Source organism: Mirounga leonina, unplaced genomic scaffold (assembly GCF_011800145.1).
Source record: "Mirounga leonina isolate KUSES-001 unplaced genomic scaffold, KU_Mleo_1.0 Mir_115, whole genome shotgun sequence".
In the NCBI taxonomy this organism is placed as follows: Eukaryota; Metazoa; Chordata; class Mammalia; order Carnivora; family Phocidae; genus Mirounga; species Mirounga leonina.
This window is the reverse complement of record NW_023270268.1, coordinates 6,764,337-6,786,780: the sequence shown is the minus strand read 5'-3', so window position 1 is coordinate 6,786,780 and position 22,444 is coordinate 6,764,337. Positions and strand designations below refer to the sequence as shown.

General features: G+C 47.3%; 1 protein-coding gene across 2 annotated transcripts; it reads right to left on the bottom strand.

Annotated features, from left to right (window-relative positions):
• Positions 1 to 3,287: 3,287 nt before the first annotated feature.
• On the bottom strand, positions 3,288 to 17,158 carry SLC22A13 (solute carrier family 22 member 13). 2 transcript variants are annotated; one of them, XM_034992185.1, is made up of 10 exons: positions 12,371 to 17,158; positions 7,231 to 7,334; positions 6,877 to 7,031; positions 6,492 to 6,660; positions 6,188 to 6,308; positions 6,002 to 6,096; positions 5,527 to 5,741; positions 5,222 to 5,330; positions 4,482 to 4,697; positions 3,288 to 4,294 (listed from the first exon to the last, which is right to left on the bottom strand). In XM_034992185.1, the coding sequence occupies exons 1-10, from the start codon at positions 12,746 to 12,748 to the stop codon at positions 4,201 to 4,203; spliced, it is 1,656 nt and encodes a 551-aa protein (XP_034848076.1). In that variant the 5' UTR covers positions 12,749 to 17,158; the 3' UTR covers positions 3,288 to 4,200. The 2 variants fall into 2 exon arrangements, with proteins under 2 accessions (XP_034848076.1, XP_034848083.1); XM_034992192.1 differs by lacking the exons at positions 4,482 to 4,697; positions 5,222 to 5,330; positions 5,527 to 5,741 and having other exon boundaries at positions 6,492 to 7,031.
• Positions 17,159 to 22,444: the final 5,286 nt, after the last annotated feature.

Here is a 22,444-nt window from a genome sequence, read left to right as displayed (position 1 = left end):
CCCCTTCCTTAGTAAGAGCAAACCTGCTTCCTAGTTTATACGTTAAGCCTCATCCGAGTAATGGAGTGGGACAAGACGGAAGGACTAGAAAAACATGAGTGACCAATTGACTTCTCTATCTGCAGGTTAAAGTCATTGTCTGGTGGCACATTTTGGTTTCCTCTTCTCTGCCAACAATTCTGTGATTAGAAAGACAAGTAGGTCCAGAGTGCTGAAGGACAGAGTAAGTGGCTCCTGTATGAATAAGAAAAGTGATAAACTTACCTTCCACATCCAGGGTAACCCGGGGCTCAGTCATCTTGATGTCAAAGGGAGCTGGACCAGCCTCAGGGCCCCGTCATGTCAGATCCTCTGGTGCCTGCTCTTGGGTGGGGAAGCGGGTTCCTGTCTTCCTCCCTCTCTGGAGAAGATCAGTTTTCTCTTTCTTAAATCTTGTAATCCAAATTGATTCCAGTGGATTCAATTCCCTTCTAATGTCCTTTTTTCTTGTGGGCAACACATGGCCCCAGTGGAGAGCCTTTGGACATTCTTTGCTCCAATGTCTGATTTGGCCACACCTGTAGCACGGGGTCTTACCTTGTCCTGTGTCTGATACTGACTTTTTCTTTGGCGGCTGGTGGGTCTGGTGTTGTGGGTAATCCACAATAGTGCCAGCCAATATTTGAGCCTGTATTTTACCCTGCAATTTAGCTCTCCGGTTCTTTTCCTGCTGTATAGCCATATCTCTGTTATTAAAGACTCTAGTAGTTACCTCTAATACTCGCCAGGTGGGGGCTTAAGGACCTAAAGCCATTTTGGTCACTTTTCGGCTGATGTCAGGTGCTGATTGACTTATAAAATGGTTAGGGTTAGGGTAGTTGTTCCCTCGGGTGAGATTGGGTCCAGATTTGTACATTTATGGATGGCTTCCATCAAATGACCCTGAAACAGAGCTGGATTTTCATCGCTCCTTGAGTAACTTCCCAAATTTTATCAAAGTTTACTGGATTAGAGAATCCTTTTTCATTAAACAGGTGATTGTATGGTCTCATCCTTCCCTTCCCTATCTTCTTGGTAATTCCAGTGAGGTTCAGGATTGGGAACAGCAGTGCCTCCTACTGGATAACGATCTCTATCTCTGGCTGCTAGTTCATCTGCAAATTCTTGAGCCCCTGCCCAGATAATGGTTCTTTTCCTCAGGGGTGCAACAGTGAGTTAATATGATGGCTATATCCTGCCAGGTCAAATCAAACATAATAGATAATTGTTAGAAGCCCCCAATACATTGAGAAGGGTTTTCAGAATATCGTCCTAATAGTTGTTTTATCTGAGTCAAGTCTGCCATTGAGAATGGGACATGGACTCTAATTGTGCCTGTTTCTCCATTAGCAACCTCCCTAAAAGGATGCAATCCAGTCCTGGAAGATAGGGAGTTCTGCTCCTGGCAAGTCCAGCTGGGCTGGGAGCAGAGGGGTCTTGAGGTTTATAAGGAGGAAGGATAGTAACAAAGCCGGTATCCTCTTTGTTTGGATTGGTCAGTTGATTCCTCCAGTAGCCCAGGTTTATTAGGAGGAATGGGCCTACTTAGACAATCATCATCCAGTATGTCCCGAGGGGGGTTATGAAAGTGATTGGTGGTTAGACACATTCTGTAAGAGGCCCTTAGGTCCAGATCCTGATGCAGGACCATGAAGGCCTGGGCATAGGGTACCTCAGTCCATTTTTCCTGTTTTCTGCAGAAGAGATCTAACTGAGAGATAGTATTGAAGCTTAATGTCCCATTAAAAGGCCATTTTCCCTCATCTCCTAGAGAGTACTGAAGTCACTTGATGTTATAGAAGATCAGTTTTCTCTTTCTTAAATCTTGTAATCCAAATTGATTCCAGTGGATTAAAAGGCATCCCGGGGCGCCTGGGTGGCTCAGTCGTTAAGCGTCTGCCTTCAGCTCAGGTCATGATCCCAGGGTCCTGGGATCGAGCCCCGCATCAGGCTCCCTGCTCAGCGGGAAGCCTGCTTCTCCCTCTCCCACTCCCCCTGCTTGTGTTCCTGCTCTCACTGTGTCTCCCTCTGTCAAATAAATAAATAAAATCTTTAAAAAAATAAATAAATAAAAGGCATCCCAAAGGAGAATCCTTGGGGACCAAAGAAGAAGATCCCATGTTCCTAGAAAAGTAGAGAAGGTCCACTATCAAAAATCGCTCCCTGTCTCCCAGGTGGCATCCCACACAGGAAATGTCAGAGGTTCCTGATGTCAAAGTGACCAGAGGTGTCCCTCTAAGAAGTCACTACGAACAACACCTTGCCTTGTAGGAGGGATGCCGGCTTCCCCATTGCATCCTACACTACAAATGGGTGCTGGTGAATGGAACTGAAATGCCATGCCATGAAGAACCTACCATTTTTAACCCATGGAAAACACTAAAAAAAGTTTTATAAGGAGGAAATTACCCAATTTTGTAATTTAAGTAGTTAGTAGGGAACACTGGCAGGAAACAATAAAGACAGAAATCCACCATGATCTAAGCACCATTCCAATAGGCGTGGTCCTTACAGCCGGCTTCCCTAGGAAATGGTCCCCAGTTGAGTTTTAATCCAATTGGGTACTGGTTTCAGCTGGCTCTGCGCAAATGTCTCATGACCAAAAGAAGCTAGACCAGAGATATGAAGGGGATCACATTAGACCAATGAGGAGGAAACCTCACACAGGAGTCTTAGGATTGTCAGCCGTCCTAGTGACTGAGGTGGCTGTCCCCTGCCCAAGAAAGACAACTTTGTATAAGGACAGAAACGGAGAGAGGGCATCAAGTTTCTGGGTCTTATTACCATCCCAGCCAGGGTGCAAACTTCTAGCCAAAAGGCAATCTTTCTCCATGCCATTGAGTAGCCACGGACTAGAGGATTGCAGCCTGAGCAATGGACATGAAAGTGTTCCAATAAGACCATACTCCTTGAAAAGTCCCTGAGATGAAAGGGAGTTCCAGAAGAGGAAGTATTCACCAAGTTTGCACCAAGGCTCGAAGTCCAGATGAAAGGCTCAAGCCCCACACTGGGCACCAACATGATATCATTTGGAGTTTGGGTCTGAGACTGAATGGTCAAGAAAGAATTCTTGAGACTTTTTCAGTGCAAAAAAAAAAAAAAAAAGGGATTTTTTTTTTTTTTTTAAAGATTTTATTTATTTATTTGACAGAGAAAGACACAGCGAGAGAGGGAACACAAACGGGGAGTGGGAGAGGGAGAAGCAGACTCCCTGCCGAGCAGGGAGCCCGATGCGGGACTCGATCCAGGGACTCCAGGATCATGACCTGAGCCGAAGGCAGTCGCTTAACCAACTGAGCCACCCAGGCGCCCCAAAAAGGTGATTTTTATTAAAGCACCGTGACAGGACCCCTTGGGCAGAAAAGGATGCATTCTACGTGTGAGGAGTGACTGATTATATAGGGGTTTTTTTATCCTATGGAGGTGGGAGGTGATGTTAGGGCTCCAGGAAATTGAGGCTATAGGTTTCTGGAGGTCTGACTACTCTCAAGATTGTGCTTTTCTTGTAAAAACTGTGATCTTTATCAGGTGACCATTTGCTTTTTCCTTCCTTCGTTCTTGGGCAGTCAGGAGTGCCTGAGAAATGTCACATGTATCCCCCTCACATCTTGGGGGGAGGGGAGATGTAAGAGGGTCAGTTTGGTTTTTGCCCTCCGCTTGCCTTTTATTTTCTCATCAGCCCCACCTGAGCTAGCGGGGCCTGGCTCAGCCACTAGAAGGAAATACAACCTTCTCCTCATCCACAGCCTTTTCTCCCACTGGCCTGGAGAGAGGTCACAGCTTCAAACCTTCTCTCCTCCTACTGCCACATCCTTGGAAAGGCCATAAGCATCTGCTCTGTTCTGAGCTTAACTGTTTCGAGGGCTGGGGGATCCCAGATTGAGGGGACCAGAGGAGCCATACTCCCACAAGACTGACAGAGAACAAGTGAAGCCCAAGATACACCTCAGAACCTACCCCAGCTCGGGGTCTGGGAGGGTGCTGGGGTGAGAAAGCTGATGAGAAGCAATGAGAAGAGGGAGGCCCACCGGGGTGCTTCAGGACGAGGCAGCCAGCGGCCGGCATGGGGGCCAGGCCAGGGTGCGCTGCCCCCATCTGCGAGGCGGGGCTCCTGGGCAGGCCCAGCCTTTTCCAGGGGGTGTTCAGGCAGCTCCTGCTGCCACTCGGGCTCAAGAGACACAATCAGAAGTACGTACTGCTCACAAAAGTCACCCCTGGGCTGGAAGTTCTTCCTGAGGCCTCTGTCTCCTTTCCTGAAGGTGCTGACTCTGGAGGCCTGGAGGGAACAGGAGGCCATCACTGACTGGCCAAGAATTAGTCCCACCGCCAAGTCCCTCACCACCCCTCCCCTGGCCCAAAGTCAGTCAGATGTCTGTGGCTCCTGAGGGCCCCTCTGGGCTCTACGCAACAGTGCACACATGCTGAGGTGGCGGTCTGGGCTTCAGAGAAAGCAAGCAGCTCACCGAGGGTGGGGCCCCTGCTCCAGGTCCTTGATGGTGTCCTTCAGGGGCTGGCCACGCGTCTCCGGCAGCAGGGCACAGAGTAAGCCTGCCCCAACAGGGAGGCTGCCGTAGACGATCATGGGGAGGGCCGCCTGGTACTCGCCCAGCAGGATCACAAGAGGGGTGAGGATACCCCCAGTCCTCGAGAAGATGCCCATCAGCCCCATGCCCGTCTGCCTGGGGGAAGGCCAGTACAAGTTGAGTGGACCCAGCCTCAACTCCAGGCCACAGCTCCACCCCAGCTCTACCTTGGGCAAGCCCAGGCCCTCATTATGGCCCCACCGGCTCCCTCGGCTCGCCCGGCCCTGCCAGCCTTTTGTCTCCGCTTCCCCACACTAACTGCTTGCTGTCCAGCCGGGTGCCATGCTTCTCCCACCTCTAGGCCTGACTATTTGCTGCCCTCCTGCTCACCTGCCAAATCTCAGATCAAAGACTATACCTCCTGCCTAACCCCCCAACCTCCACCTGAGTCCTCCTTCTCAGCCGTTCATTCTTAGACTTCCTCCACCCCGGTCTTGACAAGGCCAGGGCATGGCCTACTTCTGTATCTGCCCTCCACTGCCTAGGATAACATGGGGACTAGACTGTAGCGGCCCCAGCACTGCTGCCCGAGCCAGCCTCATAAGCGGTCTGTGGAACAGTGGTGAGGGCAGAGAGGCACGGCCAAGGTCAGGGTGTCGGGGCAGAGGAGCAGCCCTTACCGGATGACGGTGGGGAAGAGCTCGGCACTGTACACGTACGAGATGGTGAAGCTGGCGGCCGTGGCAAACTTGCCCACCACAGCCAGCACAGTGACCACCACTGGCAGATCTGGTGGAGGATGCTGGTCAGCCACGTGCCGGGAGACAGCCCACACCCTGGGCCCCGCCCCTGCCCTGCCCTCCCAGACGCCCATCTGCTCCCGGACCCCAGGGGAGCCCTCGCTCCTGGAAGGGAGGCGATGGGCTTCTGGTAGCTGGGGCAGGCGGGGGGGGAGACACGGGTGTGGGAGAGCCAGCCCTGGTACCTGCTGGGACAAAGATGATGGCAATACACATGAGGCCACCCAGAACCAGAGTCAACATCTGGCTCCACTTGCGGCCCAACCATTGCATCATGAAGATGCTGGAGTAGCGGGCAGGCACCTCAACTGCTCCGAAGACTAGCTGCGTCAGGTGGATGTCCAGGCCAAAGTCACCGACTTGGAGGCTCAGGCCAAAGTAGCCCAGGCTGTCCACAAACCTACAAAGTGTCCAGGAATCCCTGTGACTGCTGGGTGATGAGAAACCATCACTCTCAGGGGGAGCCTGCCGGAGAGGGAGTCCCGGCAGGAGACAGGAGCACAGCCAAGGAGAAACCAGTCATGCCACACAGTCGTCCCTGACAGACAGTCAGTCACCATCCCCCAGCTGCCTCAGGGCCTTGGGCATGAGCCTGTGGGGGGGTGGGGGGTGGGGGGGGGGGGGGGCGGGGGGGATTGGCCTGGGCCCTGGTGTACTCACCAGACACAGAAGAGGATCAGGGTCATCTTCTGGAGCTGGGGGTGCCTGAACAGATCCAGGGCATTCCCTGAGGGGCCTGTCTTCTCTGGGACGAGCTGGTAGGGAGATGCACAGTGAGGGGCCAGGCAGAAAGGCCTGTGCAGGCCAGGGGCAGGGGCAGGGCTGAGCTCAGCCTGTAAGAAGTACCTGGCTCAGGAGCTCTGCGGAGACTCTCCGCTTGTTGACCGAGGCTGCCTTCTGGATCACTTGTTTAGCCTCCTCTACCCTCCCCCGGGTCAGAAGCCACCGAGCTGACTCTGGCAGAGCCCTGCAAGTCCGGAATGGCTGTGACCGCGGAGCCCCCCGCTCCCCCAAGGGCTCCAGTGCATACGGAACCCCACACCCCTTGCACTTTGGAGTGTCCCGTGAGGTGAATTTGAGTATTACGCTCCAACCACACCTCCGCACAACTAGCCTGGGGGTGGCTTGCTCCTGGGAAGTACCTCCTCACCAGAAGTAGAAGAAGAGCAGCAAGACCGGTGCCGTGCCAGCTATTTGGAAAAGCCTCCAGTTCCGGATGCCATAGGCGAGTCCTGCTAGCGCCATTTGCCCCATGGAGAAGGCGCACTGGGCCAGGACCACGGCCTGAGTCCGCCTCGAGGGCCCCACCCACTCTGTAACTGTGCAGAGAGGTTGAGGGTGGGCCAGCCCCTGCCCTCTCCCTCCCTGGCACTCCCTGGATGCCCCTCTGTCCACGTGGGCCTCAGTCCCCCTTGTGTGTGACCACTTGTGGTATGGGTGCCTGACAAGGCTCCCACAGGCAGTCTGGGCGCGTGGCCCACTCAGACCCCAAGGCCTCACGTCATAGCTCAAGGCTTCAGGACCCAGATACTCACGCAGGGTCACATTACTGAAGGTGTACCCAGCGACAGCAGTAGCCACGGCAAAACGCAGGACCATGTAGAGCGCGAAGCTGGGCACAAAGGCCGTGGTCAGGCCGATGAGGGCGAGGAGGAGTAGCTGCACCAGGATAGTGGCCTTGCGGCCGATCCTGGGGTAACAAAGGGGCAGGGCCGTGAGGGCCCGTCTCTGAGGGGAAGAAAGGCAGGGAGACCCAGGCCTGCCCTGGGTGCTCTAGCTGACAGAGGACGCATTGCCCTATCCTGGGCACCAGTGAAGGGTATGGAGGGAAACCGTGCCAGGAGCACAGGAGCGTGCTAGGGCGGGGGTGAGCTGGTCAAGGTTCTTACCAGTCACAGAGAGGCCCAAAGATGAGAGACCCAGCGAGGAGCCCGGCCATGTACACCGACTGTGAGGTCTCCTTCAGGTGCCTCTGATCACACACTAGGTTGAACTGAGGCAGACACAGGCAGATGTGAACTTGGGGCAGCTGACAGCAAGTCCTTTGTCATCTAGCCCACCCACTTACAAAACTCTTGGGACAGATGCCCATGGTTCCCGAACTGTGCGCAAAGGCACCCTAGGACACCAGTCTGTGTGTGTCAATGAACAATATCTGACATTTTAAAGGGAAATATAGCAATCAATACTTAACATCCATCTGATATTACAAGAACTGCCAAGTAAGGACAGTTCTGTTTCAACATGAGATCATGCCACATTCCTTTCAGTGACATCATATCTATGTGAAGCTGTATTTCTGGCAGTTGTTTTGAAAAAAGCAAGCACCATGTGGAGCGGAAAATGTTCAAGGATGGAGACGTCGTGCGGCTCTCAATAGGTACATACATCCCATTAGTAGTTGATTGTATTTATTTAAAAATGAAAAATATTTTCTCTCAGTTTACATGTGTTATTTTTTTTTTTTAAGATTTTATTTATTTGTGAGAGCAAGAGAGCATGAGCAGGGAGGAGGGGCAGAGGGAGAGGGACAAGCAGACTCCCTGCCTAGCGAGGAGCCTGAGGACACGGGGCTCGATCCCAGGACCCTGAGATCATGACCTGAGCCGAAGTCAGACGCTTAACCAACTGAGCCACCCGGGCGCCCTGCGTGCATATTATTCCTTAAAACAGCTACTAAGTTGTTGGAACATAATTACTTATTAAATTGTTTGGACCTAATTAGTTAATACATAAAACTGTTAGGTTTTTCTTTTGGCCTGGAGACGATATAGAGAACTACTGACACATTAAGAATCCAAAGTTTGGAACCTCTGATACAGGACTTATTGCTGCTTCCTGACAAATGGGGCCTCTTCCCCACAGCCAGAGCACCCCTGTGACCTACTTGGGCCTCTTCAAATTTTCTCATCTGGCTGCAAAATCTCTCTGAAACTCTAATCATTCACAGGCGGTGAGAATCCCAAGGAGCCCTCACACGCCACTTGCAGAAGATTAGGATGGAAGAACATGCACGTGTGTGTAGGCATTCACTCGCATGCACACACGGAGATGGGGCAACCCACCTGGAGACTCACAGAGAGAACCTAACAGATGGACTGAGAAACTGAGTGGAGAAAATATGCATGTCCAGATAACTCCACACACGTCTACTGCAGGTGTGCATACAGGAAGCCTGTGTGACTGACCCCCACCCCCACTGGTCTGTGGGACCATCAGGGACTTCTGTGCCCCCTGCTCACAGCTCAGCTCCATTCATGAATGTTTGCAAGGGGAACAGACTCATGAGCTCTCCTCCACAGGAGATATCATGGAGATAGCTTCACAATGACTAATGCCTTTGGAGGGCTCACTCTGTGTTGGGTAGTCTGCTAAATGCTTCACATGTGTTATCTAATTCTGACAACAATCCTTGATTTGCTAGTACACTCCCCTGGGCGAGGAGGGGTTACACACATTATCCTAGGTCCCACTGCTGGATGGCAATGGAGTTCAGACATCCCCTTTTGCCCCAGACAAGGACTGAAACGGAGTAAAAGTGAAGAGAATTTTTACTGAATGAATCAATAAATGAACTAATACCTACAGCTAGACAACTAGCCAATCATCATCAGTCAAAATAACTTTTAGCAAGAAATTAATCAGGAGATACCATTGTGCTCATACTGCTGTTCTCAACAACTGTTAATTTTCAATATTATGTCAAATGATTAACTGCTTGCCCCTGGGAATGAAGTGAGGCAGGACAGGGGATTTGAACTTATTCCACCTAGTTCTAGTTTGTTTGGTTTTATTTAGCAACCACAGATTGCCTTTGTAGTTAGACACTCTTTAAAATAAATAATAAATAAAGGCCTGCTGCTGTCAGCCTCTGGAGTCTGAACTGAGCAACTTTGTGTGACTTTGAGGCTGCTAGCCCATCTGTTGGTGCCTTGGTTTCCCATGTGCAAAATGGGGATAAAATATACTATGTAGTGTCCCCCAATAGGAATAAAGGCATTGACACGTGTGACATGCTTATCAGCACAGTGGCTGTCACCCAGGAAGCCCTCAGTAAATGTTAGCTCAGCAGAGGGTGCATTGGCCACCGTGCTCATGAAAGTCACAGCTGGTGACAGACATCTCAGACTGAAGGCATGGGTGCCAATCCAAGGCTGGTGCCCCTACGCAGTGGTGACCATGCCCCACCTCCTTATAGTTTATATACCCCTTATTTCATTAAATCCTCATTTTAACCACATAAAGGCTTATCATTCCCACTGTGCAGCCACAGAGACCAAGGCTTGGAGAGGTGCCAAGAAGTGGTGGATCATGTTGCAGAGGGAATGGAGACAAGAGGGCTCCCCCTTGGAACGCCAGCCATGAACCTCCCCAGCCCTAACACCCACAGTGGATGGTTCTGTCTGGGGCCTGCCGCAGAGGCACACAGACACCCTCCCCCATTCTTGGTACACACCTGTCACATCTCCCTCCCCTGTTCCAAAAGCTTTGGTGGTTCCCCTTGGTCTCTGGGAGAAGGCCCAAATTCCTCAGCTCTGTGTCTAAGATGGTTTAAGAGTCGGCTCTTGCCCATTTCCCAACCTCTTTGTATGTCAGCATTCCTCAAACTTGCCAAGCATTTTCATGCCTCCAGTCCTAGAAATGGCTATTCTCTCTGATACCCCTTCCGTCCCATTCCTGCCCCTTCTCTGGTCCCAGGATGGATCACACTGTTGTTACTCACTCCAAGTCTATTTTCCTCCCTATTCAGAAGTTCATGTGGACAAGGCTGGGAGTCATATTTTCTTTTACCATGGATGGACCCCCAGGAAATGTTGGGAGGTAGACTGAGAAGGAGAAACATACTCTCTTCTTTAAGAACACATAGCCTAGGGCGCCTGGGTGGCTCAGTTGGTTGAGTGACTGCCTTCAGCTCAGGTCATGATCCTGGAATCCCAGGATCGAGTCCCACATCGGGCTCCCTGCTCAGCAGGGAGTCTGCTTCTCCCTCTGACCCTCCCCCCTCTCATGTGCTCTCTCTCTCTCTCATTCTCTCTCTCAAATAAATAAATAAAATCTTAAAAAAAAAAAAAACCTTAAAAAAAAAAAAAGAACACATAGCCTATAAGGCAGCATGCTCTTTTCTTCTCAAATTAGGCCTGTTTGAATTTCAATTTGATTGTGAAGCTGCTGGTTATAATAAGGGAAGTTGGGATGTCAGCTCAGAGAGTCCCCTGAGTTGGTGTGGCAGAGCCCCTCCTCGTAGATGGGAAACAGAGGTAGAAGATCTCACATCAATGTAGCTCTCGAAGCGAAGTTGGAGTTATCATTTGGTGCAGGGCACAAAGTACCAAAGACGTACATTCTCTTGAGAATCAAAGTCCTCAGGAGGGTTGGAGCAGGAGAAACATGATAGGGAAGGACAAGAGGTCCAAGGCCCAACCCCAGTGCTAGCTAGGTTGATGATTAAAGACAGAGGGGAATCCCAAACCCTCAGTTAAGAAGAATAAGGTACCTCCCTCCTCGGGCTGTTCCCTGTACAGTAAACACTCAGGGAGCTCTGGCTGAATAAAAGTACACAAAGAGTCCGACACAGGGTATGAACAGGACTAGAGTTGGCTCCGAGCAGTCTGGTTGTTTGCCTGGCTTTAAGGATGGTTTTTGGCCAGGTGGGCAGAGTTTGAGCACGCGTGGAGGTAGGCACCCATAGCATCTGAGGACCAGTGGAGGCTGGCCCTACCATGAGGGTGATGCCGGGGACATGGAGAGGCCAGTGAGGACCGGCCTGGGCTCTGCTGGGAGAGCTCCTAGGCTGTTTACACCCCTGTGGGGCAGAATGAGGTGGAGGGTCAGGAAGAAGACAAGCAGGACATATTCTCAGGCTGCAAGGGTTCTGGGGGCAAGTTTCTGGTCACATTTAAAAAAGTGAATGCCTGGGGCACCTGTCTGGCTCAGTTGGTAGAGCACGCAACTCTTGATCCCAGGGTTGTGAATTTGAGGCCCAAAATGGGTGCAGAGATAACTTATAAATAAATAAAAAAATCTTTAAAAAAAATGTGAATGCCTTTGGTTAAAGCATCATCCTCTGAAAGCTTCTAAAAATAAAATACTTTTTTACTCATGGGGGGAAAAAAATGAATGTTGAACCTCTGGACTCTGATTCCCCTCTCCACAAAGGCTCAGTATTCACCACCATCAAGGTGAGTTGTTCAGAACCCCCCCCCCCCCGCCCCAACGATGCCCATGCCTCAGGATTCTGGACCATCTGTGCTCTTTCCTGCTCCTGCAGGGAGCTGAGTGGGAGCCCCACCTCCATGATAAGCTCATTGGGTTGCCCTGACCAAATCATCTCTCTCCTCTGCGCCTCAGTCCCAGCTTCTGGGAAGCAGCAGAGTGGGCACGGATGCTTCCAGGGAGCCGTTCTTGCTCAGGTGGCTGGAATGGGAATCTGTTTATCTGCCTGGATCCTTCCCAAGAAAACGAGTTTAGCAGAGCAGGTACTGTCATCTGCGCCCTCCGGTGCCGCAGAGGGCGGGTGGGCATAGCTCCAGAGAGAGCAGCTAGAAGGCAGGAGGCCCACGGAAGGCAGGCAAGCAGGAGGGCAGACAAGTGGACAGGGATACCAGAAGCCAGGTAAGCAGGCAGAGCGCAGGGGCCGACTGAATGACAAAGGCCAAGGGACCGATAGATGGGAACACTGCAGGGAGAGAAAGATACAAAGACAGGAAAGCAGGAGGGGACAGACAGAAAGGCAGACAACTGGGCAGACAGGCAGAGGGACAAACAAAATGATAGGGAAAGATGCATGGAAAGATAGGCAGACAAACCAGACAGAGAAAATGGAGAGAGGGAGAGGGGCCAATAGTTGGAGGACAAAGAGAAAAGCAGGATGAGTGGCAAAAAGGAAAAAAAAAAAGTCACTCCAATGGTCCATCATTTGGGCATGGGTGCTTAAGGGCAGAAGTGGCAAGACCAGTCGCTGAGGGCAGAAGACCAGACAGAGTTGCTGACCAACCCCAAAGAGGCAGACAGGCAGAAGGGCAGTCCTACCTCGTTCTTTAGGGACAGGGGCCTGTCCTCAGGATACTCCCAGCCTGCCTCGCAAGGCTGCGTCCCATTGAAGCGGTGGCTGAGGATGTCCTCCAGGCTGGCACCGTCCGGGGGCGGCTGGAACATGAGGCAGGACTCAGGCTTGCCTGCAGCATCCAGAGGCACGCTCATTGTCAGCTGCTCGGCAGCACTCAGGTTCAAAGTGTGGTTCTTGACCCAGGCCACTGAGCAGTGGTGGGCCTCATCCTGGATCATGAAGACCTGGGCAAACATGTAGTAAGCACACAGGAAGTTGGGGATACTCAGCAGTATCAGCAGTTGTACCTGGAAGCGTCCAAAGTCACCTATTTCAGCCAGGACCTGGGCAAACCGAGCCATGTCTACCGGTCAGCCTGGGGCCACCAAACAGCTCTGCAGCTTGGCTTGGGGGCACTGGCCCCTCTGAGCAGCAATGACAGCTGTGTTAATATTTAATCCAGCCTTGCCTGGCCTGACCTGTCACACTTCAACTCCCTGGCTGTAGCCTGGGAAGGACAGAATATGATGAAGAACTAGTCCACTCTGGACTAGACCCCAAATTCTGAGAGTAGTTCCAACACTCAGAGGGATACAGAATTCCCTTCTAGGGACCAGCCCACAACAGACAATGGGGTAAGTCAGGAGAGTAGCAGGGACCCAGCTTGCATACTAACTCAGTCAGCAGCCCAATCTGGCCTCTTGATGATGCTGATCTTATCTTTCTCCTAGGGGTCTCTGGCACGTGGTAGGGTAGCAAGAAGGCCAAGAGACCCACCAAGGGCATAAATGCCTTTCCTCCTCAGTACCGAAGACAATCCAAGAGCACACAGCAATTACAGAAGAGCCAAGAGTGCATTTTGAGCTCTACTCTAATTGAGGAAGAAACCATTAACACATGACCAAGAGAAGGCACAAGCAAGCGGCTGCAGGGAACTTCATTTATAATAGGTAATCTTAGTGATAACAGGGGAACACAGGACAAAGTCTCCCTCGATCATAACCTCAGCTGTGGAAGTCTCTGCTGGAGTCAAGGTTGGGATGGGGCACATGGTGGCTGGTAGGTCAGGATTCTTACAGGACTGGAGAATAACAGGACCTCCGAGAGGAGGAATCTCCCAAAGATTAAAAAGCCCCCATCCTTTTTACCCTGGAAGAGGTCTACTGGAGGTAGACCCAGGGCTTGGAAAGCATCTAGTTCAGTCATGGGAGGTGGGGAATGATAGGACTGAAGATGGCATTAGGGAAAAATACACATGTATGTGCAGCATGCACATGCGCACACACACATTCACATATTTGCCTTTGTATGCATGGGAAAGCCTTCTCATGTTTGAATTCTGAACCATTTTAAGAGAGACTGAAGAGCAGAGGTGAAAGGAATGCAAGGAAGCAAGCCTGTAGGGGCAGTTCTGGACACAGCATGCCTGTATCTGGTCCCCTGGCCAGCCCAGCTGCTGGCTTTTATTAGTCAGCCAGCATGCATAGCAGGTCAAGGCAGGGCAGAGGCAAGGGCCCATGACCCAGCGTAAGGAGAGTACCTCCCTCTCTGCCCCATCCCGAATTCTCCACCAGTCTCACCACTGTCCCCAGCTCTATCTTTTCTTCCTTACCTAGCTTTCTTGCATGTGCTTGTTCTCAGGATCACCTCAACCGAATTACCAAGAAAACAGATGCTGTCAGTTGCCACTGCCCAATACGGTGCTCCCCCGATGGAAGAGAACTGAGATGGAGACAGGAGCCTGTCCTCAGCCTGCATCATCTTCCTACTCCAGTCAGGGAGAGGATTTTTGCTTCTTTGGCTTCAAGTAGCCAAGGGAGCTGGAGCTAGGAGGCAGGAAACTTGGGCACTGCTACTGATTCACTATGATTCTGAGTCTGTCTCTTGTTAAAAAAACAAAATTCATCTGAGTAGATTGAAAGATCTAATTGGCTTTACTCAATGATTCATGAAATGGGCAGCATCCCATCTAGCAAGCAGAAAGGAGCTCCAAGGAGCTGTACAAAACAGAAGACTTTCATAGGCACAAAAGGGCAGAAAAAAAGAAAATTTCCTGCAAAGAGTGAATGTTTCTGGCAAAGCCACCTTCCTTTGGGGGAAGATTGGGGGTCTATCAAGTAGATTTACCTCACTAGTGCTGACCAGGTAATTCCAGATTGACTCGGTTAAAAGTCACATTCCTGGGAGAGACTGAAATTGCAATGAGGTCAGGTGTTAAGTCTTGGTTTGCTGACATGGGGCTTAGCACAAGTGACTCTATTTTGAGTCTATTATGTCTTTTTTCACAATTTCTCCTTTTGATCAGACTCTAAGCTTAACTAACAGATGGGATCAAAATATAAGGCATTGTGCCACTCTCAGCTACCGTGCTGAAGTTCTCACAGCTTTAACTTATCCTCTTTGTGACAGTCACAGTTCATGATGTTTTTTGCTGAGTCTCTCTGGTGTTCACAGATCATGACTTCAGGTTCACAGTTTTTTAGTTGGTCATTCTCTTTGGTCCTTCTTTGACAGTCCAGTCTTAGGGAGATCATTTGCTTGGTGGTCAGTGGCTGCAAACATGCATTTAAAGCTTTGGAGAGAATACAGCATGCCAAGGAGACTACTATGATTCTTGTAAGCAGGGTAATTCCCAATGTCTGGAGTGCACTTCAGAGCCATGGTCCCCAAAACACAAACCAATCAAAATCAAATAAGTCAAAAAAAGATCCCATAGAAGGAGCCACCTTTTTAAGCCAAGTGGTTTGCTCAGTGATCTTACTTAGCTGAGTTTCAACTTCCCCAGAAGCACTAATCCGGGTACAGCCTGTGGTGTTGACCACAGCACAGATACCTCACTCCTCAGCTAAAAGATAATTAAAGCCTATTCTATTAGCAAGAACAACTTTGGCCAGCGAGTCTAAGGATCTTTGTTGGCAGCTATTGCTATGGCACAGATTCTGCCAATACTTTCCAGAGTTAAGGACAGTTTCCTGATCATAGCCTCACTCGTGTTCGCTCCTAACTGGGGGAAACAGGGACCTCCAAAGGAAGCAAATCATGAATGATGAAAGCCTCCAAGTAGGTCCTTTCTAACTTGACAATGTAAATTCAGGGGTGTCAACCAGTGAGGTGTCTGTTCATGAACAGCTAGGGGCACTGCCCAGCTATCTGCCAGCTATCTGGGCATCCACAGGCCCAAGGAGGATGATAACCACCCCAGACAAAGATTAGTCCTGTCGGGGCACAAACCACTCCTGCTAAGGTAGCACTCCTTCTACCATCATGGACAGGTCAGAGCTTTTGATGACAAATCCAGCAGTCTGCAGGGTTACCCCCCTTTGCAATGGCCTAGGAGATACAGATGATGGTGTTATCTTTCCAGGCCAATACAGAGTAAAGGGAAGGAAAGAAGAGAAGAAAATGTTTCACGTTTAATTAAACTAGTTAATAAGTGTTGATCCAGTGTCTTGGGTGGAAGCAGTCTACATTCTCTTCCTCATCAGTTTGATTTTGAGCACTGCAGCTGGACTGACATTCCAGTTCCTGGACTCTGAAGGAGCCCTTTTTAATTGAGAGATGTGGACCCAAGGTCCAAGTTCCTGAAGTTTGGCTGCCATCTGGGTAGTGAGGAGGACTTGTATAGTCCCTTCCAAGGAGGTTCAAGGGCAGACTTTGTTCTAAGTGACTCCAAATCAGAAGGGTGGGAGAAAATTGGAAATGTTAGTTTGGAGAGTTGTAGCCAGATACTTGAGGAAACTAGAATTCAGAATCTAGTCTAGTTCACAGGTGTATAACAATCCCTCAAAGACAATTAACAGGGCTAGAATCTAACATCTATATGGTACATATGTAACTTTTCTATCTACAATTACCTCCATTTTTTTCTATGAAAGATAATCACAGTAAAATTAATATTCATTAAACTCAGCCTGATTCTTCCTATAAGTGCAGTAAGAATAACAATTGAGCATATAAGCTCCTTTTAGAGACTGCTTTGCTTCAACTTTTCATAAGGAATCTCATAGTGAACTCTTCAAAGCTTCTGAGGCCAGAAAGCCAAGCCAAGGGCTCATCATTAGATTTTTACCTGCAATACCTATGGTTTGGGTGAATTCCTCCTTTCTCAAGGTCCCCAAAATATTTTGAGATTCCTGGGGCTGTCAGGAGATAACCTTCCTTACTCACCTGGTAAGACTGCCAGCAACCCTGTAAGCAGAGTATCAGGCTGATTTTTCCAAGGGGCTTCATTGGCCTCATAAAGTCACCTTTACTCCCTTAAAGCTGTCTGCTCCTATCGAGTCTATACATATGACATTCCAGTAATATAGGTAATATAACATTGGTAATATAGCCAATGTTTCAAATTATGTCCTGTTACAAGGAGACCAGATTCTTATTGAACTTATGCAAATAAATAATTATATTGCCATGTAAAGAATACTCAAAAATCTCTGAATTCTGGAGGGATCAGGATCAAGAAGAAAAAGTAAATGTTTCATCTTTGTTTACAAAGCTGTTCTTTACCAAGTAAGTCTTAGATAGCTTAAGAGAAAAGGTTTCCTTAAATCTGGAAAAACAAAATTTAATTAAGGAACCAGCAATGTTTCAAACAAAAGTCATAAAAAATTATAATCATCCTCCTACATTCATTCAGACCCATGTAATTAGTACTGTTTTGCTTGAATCTAGTTTTTCCATTAGTTCTGGAAATCCTTACCCAGTTCTGTTTTATGATCTTAAAGTTATCAGAAACCTGTACTTTTCAAAGTCCTTTCCCTGAATCTCCTTGAAGATAAAGCACTTTTTTTTTTTTTTTTAAGAGAGAGGGAGAGCATGTGCTGCACAGGAGAGGTGCGGGAGGGCGAGAGGCAGAGGGAGAAAGAGAATCTTAAGTAGGCCTCACACTCAGTGACCCTGAGTTCATGACCTGAGCCAAAGTCAAGAGTCAATGCTTGACCAACTGAGCCACCCAGGTGCCCTAAGATGAAGCACTTTTGCAGAAACACTTTGGCAAAAGCATCTGAGTGAAACGACAACTGTCTGTAAATGATGAGGACTTACAATGCCCACAGTTAAAGATCGGTTGAAAGCTCATTATAATGGATCAACAAGGAAATTTGGTTATTTCTTTACACAACATTTTAAGATAGTAACTGAAATTATGACTGATAACATTATACCAGGACATATCAGATTTCCAGGAATTTCACAGTTTCTGGAACACTTATAGGTAACTATACAAATAAAACATTAAAAGGGCTTAGTATATCACTTCTTATTTGACAATGCTTCCCCTGTAATTTAACATCAAATAAGCCTAATTGGTTTAACAATTCCCTTTTTATAAGTAGAGAGAACAGAACTTTTCCTTCCTTCCTCCCTCCCCCGCTTCCTTCCTTCCTTCCTTTTCTTCTCACCAGTGAGGGGCTTGAACTCATGACCCTGAGATCAAGAGCCACACATTCCACTAACTGAGCCAGCCAGGGACCCCAAGAACAAATCTTTTAAGATGTTCCAGGGACCCTCTGAAATACCCCACAGTAAGCTTGAGGTTAAAAAAGACTTCATTTAGCATTTGATTTTTGTGAAGTTTGTCAAAAATATCAAAAGGTTTTACAAACAGTCAAATAGGATCATAGTTCAGGATGAAAGAATATTTGGTTATCTATTTAACCTTAATGATAATTTGAAACTTCACCAGCAAATACAGAAAGTTAAATAATTGTAAAACAAACAAAAACCCTTAGCTCTTTTAATGGAGAAGACTCAATTTTCTTAAGTAATCAAAGATCTGATATGAAATACAAGAAATTATATTGACAAGACAAAAATCTTTGTTTTCTAGGAAGATTACTTAAAAGGTTAAAAAAAACTTTTATAATCTCTTAAAGAGCAGACCAAGAGTATAAGAAAACTTTGTCCTTAAAACAGATGAAACCAATTCTAATTTTATACCAGTATACTTTTGATGTTAAAATTCATTTTAACAATTTAATTAGATCCATTCCAATCTTAGCCAGTTTGACCACACGTGAAATTATTTTCCAAGATTCCTTTTCCACAAGCCTTCTACCACCTTTTTACTCTTTTTTTTTTTTCCTTTTCATATTTTGTCTTGTGTTTTTTCTCTTTCCCATTCTGGAGGAAAAAAAAAAGCTTAAGTATAAAGACAATATTATTTTCTTTTCCCTCGACAAAAATTAATTTCCATTCCTCATAATTTCTCTTAGCAAAAACATACATCCTACTTTCCTTGCATGCAGAGATCGTACAGGCTGCTCCTAGGCAGTGGGCTTGAGCACTGGAAACCTGAATCAGGTAGAAGGGCCCACAGCGACCCCCAACCCCCCAGCTGAATGCAAACAGGCCCATTAGGCGACTCACCTCAAAATATCCACTAGCCCTAGTTTACCAATGGGCTATTTACACTTGGACACAGGTACCAAAAAAGGGGAAAATTCCATATCTTCCCATACCTCCTCACCTTCCTCCTTACCTACAGCCCCCAGCACTGCCCCCAGGCAGTCAGCCTCTTTTTTGCTGTCCTGCCCACTGCTTCCCTGTGGTGTATTCAATAAACTTCTATCTCCTTTGTTCTGCCTTGGGTGAGTTCTCTCACTGCCGGCCTCCCAAGACTCCACACCATCCGGTTGCCCCACAGAGTTGTTTCTATTATTATTATTATTTATTTTAAAGATTTTATTTATTTATTTGACACAGAGAGAGAGAGCACACCTGCGCACACAAGCAGGGGGAGCAGCAGAGGGAGAGGGAGAAGCAGGCTCCCCGCTGAGCAGGGAATGCGCTGAGCCTGATGGGAGACTCATCCTAGAACCCTGGGATCATGACCTGAGGTGAAGGCAGATGGCTTGACCCACTGAGCCACCCAGGCGCCTGAGACATGCCTGTTTTAATTAAACCAACAACCTTAAACTAGCTTTTATTTACTAAAGATTAATCCTAGATCACAGAACTTGAAAAATATTTGGGTTAAGTTTTTATATTTCTAAGAGTTTTAGAAATCCTTATTTCATATTAATGCTTGATTTTCTTCAAGCTGATTAAATAGAGCTTTTTTGCAAATTAATTGTGGCAATGACATCCAGAAGTAGAAAATACCACACATCTACATATACACAGACACAAACAGAGGCCTTAAAATGTTCATTAAAAAAATTTAGTCATGGGCGCCTGGGTGGCTCAGATGGTTAAGCGTCTGCCTTTGGCTCAAGTCATGGTCTCAGGGTCCTGGGATCGAGTCCCGCATCAGGCTCCCTGCGCCTTGGGAGCCTGCTTCTCCCTCTGCCTCTCTCTCTCTGTCTCTCATGAATAAATAAATAAAATCTTTAAAAAATTAAAAAAAATTTAGTCATGACTGTATGTTAACTGGAATTAAAATAAAAACTTAAAAAAATGTTTTTAACCATGAGATGGGTATAATAATGCAAAACTCACTCACTTTTAAAGAAGAGTTGGAATAATTACCTGCTCAGACTGTCAAAGCTCTTTCTGTTGATATTTGTGAAGACACTTAAGATTTGCCTTTGTCCTTGACAAGGGATCTCAAGGAAGCTGTGGACTGTATTGGGCAAGGGAGCTTATGTAGCAGTTTGTATTTTTAAAGCCTCTTCCCTTTTAAAGTTTTTTTCTCCTGTTAAGAATTACCTCCCTATCAATCAGAGAAAGACAATTATCATATGATCTCACTGATATGAGGAATTTGAGAAACAAGACAGGATCATAGGGGAAGGGAGGGAAAAATGAAACAAGACAAAACCAGAGAGGGAGACAAACCTTAAGAGACCCTTAATCTCAGGAAACAAACTGAGGGTTGCTGAATGGATGGAGGGCGGTGGGAGGAATGGGGTGGCTGGGTGATGGACACTGGGGAGGGTATGTGCTATGGTGAGTGCTGTGAATTGTGTAAGACTGATGAATCACAGACCTGTACCCCTGAAACAAATAATACATTATATGTTAATTAAAAAAAAGAATTACCTCCCTGAAATTTGCATTTCAAGAAGATGACCCAGATAACAAGATAAGAGTTCCTGGAGAAGACAGGTAGAAACTTTACATCTCAAAGATGGCTAAAGAATGCAAATTCCTCCAAGGACTTTTGCTCTGGAAGGCCAGAATTTTACAATACCTACAAGCCTTTGGAGATGAATAGGTGAGGTTAATTGTCAAAAAGGACAAGTGGACCTTGAATTGTTTCTAGAGCTACTCTTCTGGTCTTGCAAAGATTTGTAGGTTAAGTATAGTTGCTTCTAATTCCTCAAATAACTGGGTTGTTGTCTGAATTGTATGGAAAGACTGACACACCCATACACCTATGTTGGAATGTTCTGATTTCCCTCTGGGTACATTTAGCTTAGGAGAGAAGGCTTTAAAAAATCCTATCAAGCCCTGAATATTAGCTTCCAATTTGGCCGAATTTCTAATCATAGAATTATTAAATCATTTCAAATATCTTGTTAGGTTTCAACTGAGATAAACAGTAAATATTGCTGGCAGTATTAAACAAGCCCAGGGACCCAAGAGATACACACAAAGAGGGTACACAAGACATTATCTTCACAAGATCTAGAACCACTCTCAAAGATCAAAAACCAAAGGCCTGATCTAGAAAAGGACAATGTGAAATTTTATTTTTGTCTCTCTACCAGAGATAGGAGGGAGCTGACTGCTAAGAATTCTTACTTTTAGGCAGCTTCTGCCAGTTTTTCCCAGGATCCCATCTGTAGGCTCTGAACAGGTTTAGAGTATAGCTTTGATATCCGCCAGATTTGGCAAGTTTGTCTTTTCTTTCTCTTTTTTTTTTCTTTTCCTTTTTTTAGTATCTGGTGGGCACCTGCTGTGTGCCAGCTTTGGGCAAGGTTCTGGAAACTTCAAAAACATATATATGTACTTACTTATATTTATACTTATATAAGTATATAAGTATATATAAGCATGCCTATTGTCACCATTTTTCCCAACAGCATTTGTTCATGTCTCTGTGTCTGTATTTTTAAATTGAGGCTATATATGTACTATTTATTTATTTATTGTACTTTTTAAAAAAGACATAATCCTATTGCACAGTTAATAGACTACAACATAGTATAATCATAACTTTTATATGCACCAGGAAACCAACAAATCCATTTGACTGGCTTTATTGTGATATTCACTTTATTGCAGTGGTCTGGAATCAAACCTGCATATCTGCAAATTACGCCTGTAGAAAGGAGGTCCAAGGACCTCTACAAAATGGTAAGCTTTTATAGGCAGAAGGGGGAAGAAAAAGGAAATTTCCAGCAAAGACTGGATTGTTCCTGGCAAGATCACCTTCCTTTGGGAGAAGGTGGGGGTCTACCAGGCAGATTACCTCACAAGTTAAGGCTCACACTCCTGGGAGAGGCTGAAACTTCAACTATGTATTGCCTTCGTTTGCTGATGTAGGGCTCAGCACATGTGACTCCATTTTGGGCCTGTTGCTTATTTGTTAACACCCTACTAACCCTCTGGGCCTCAATTTCTCCATCTATGTAAAGGGAAAGTTTGAACTAGATGGTCTCTAAGGATTCTTCCATTTCTTGATATATGATACTAAAATAGAGAGTCGATGAGGAGACTCTTGACAGATGAAAGAGACATAACCGAAGACTTTCCACAGTAAGAACTATGATTCCTAAATCTTGGTATTGAGGTGCTGGATGCCCCTGGCTTCACTTTTACATTCCTTGAATCTCAAGTTTCTGGTTAACTTATTTCTCCTTGTAACCCCGCTCCCAATCCTAACCAGTGTGTCAAAGGTCCCCATGAAGCTTCAAGGCCCACAGTCAGCTCTCTTCTTAGAGGAAGCCCTCCCAGGATCAGTCACCCCAGCAACCTTTCTTTACCCCATGGTGTCACTAGCATGGGAATATGAGCCCAATATCCACAGGCACTGCTGGCCTCTGACTTTCCAATGCAGTCTGGTCACCCCCACCACCTTATGGAAGACTACAGGATAGGACTGGGGTGGCCTCTGGCCCTTCGGGGGGAACCTACAGGCTGTCTCCCTCTTCCTTCTCTCCTTATACCTTCAA

Excerpts from the sequence above, each read along its gene's own strand:
- SLC22A13 (XM_034992185.1), bottom strand. The coding sequence starts at position 12,748 with ATGGCTCGGTTTGCCCAGGTCCTGGCTGAAATAGGTGACTTTGGACGC. Across the intron at positions 6,661-6,876 it reads CTTCAGTAATGTGACCCTGC|TTACAGAGTGGGTGGGGCCC; the intron begins GTGAGTATCTGG and ends CTCTCTGCACAG. Across the intron at positions 6,097-6,187 it reads CCGCAGAGCTCCTGAGCCAG|CTCGTCCCAGAGAAGACAGG; the intron begins GTACTTCTTACA and ends TCTCCCTACCAG.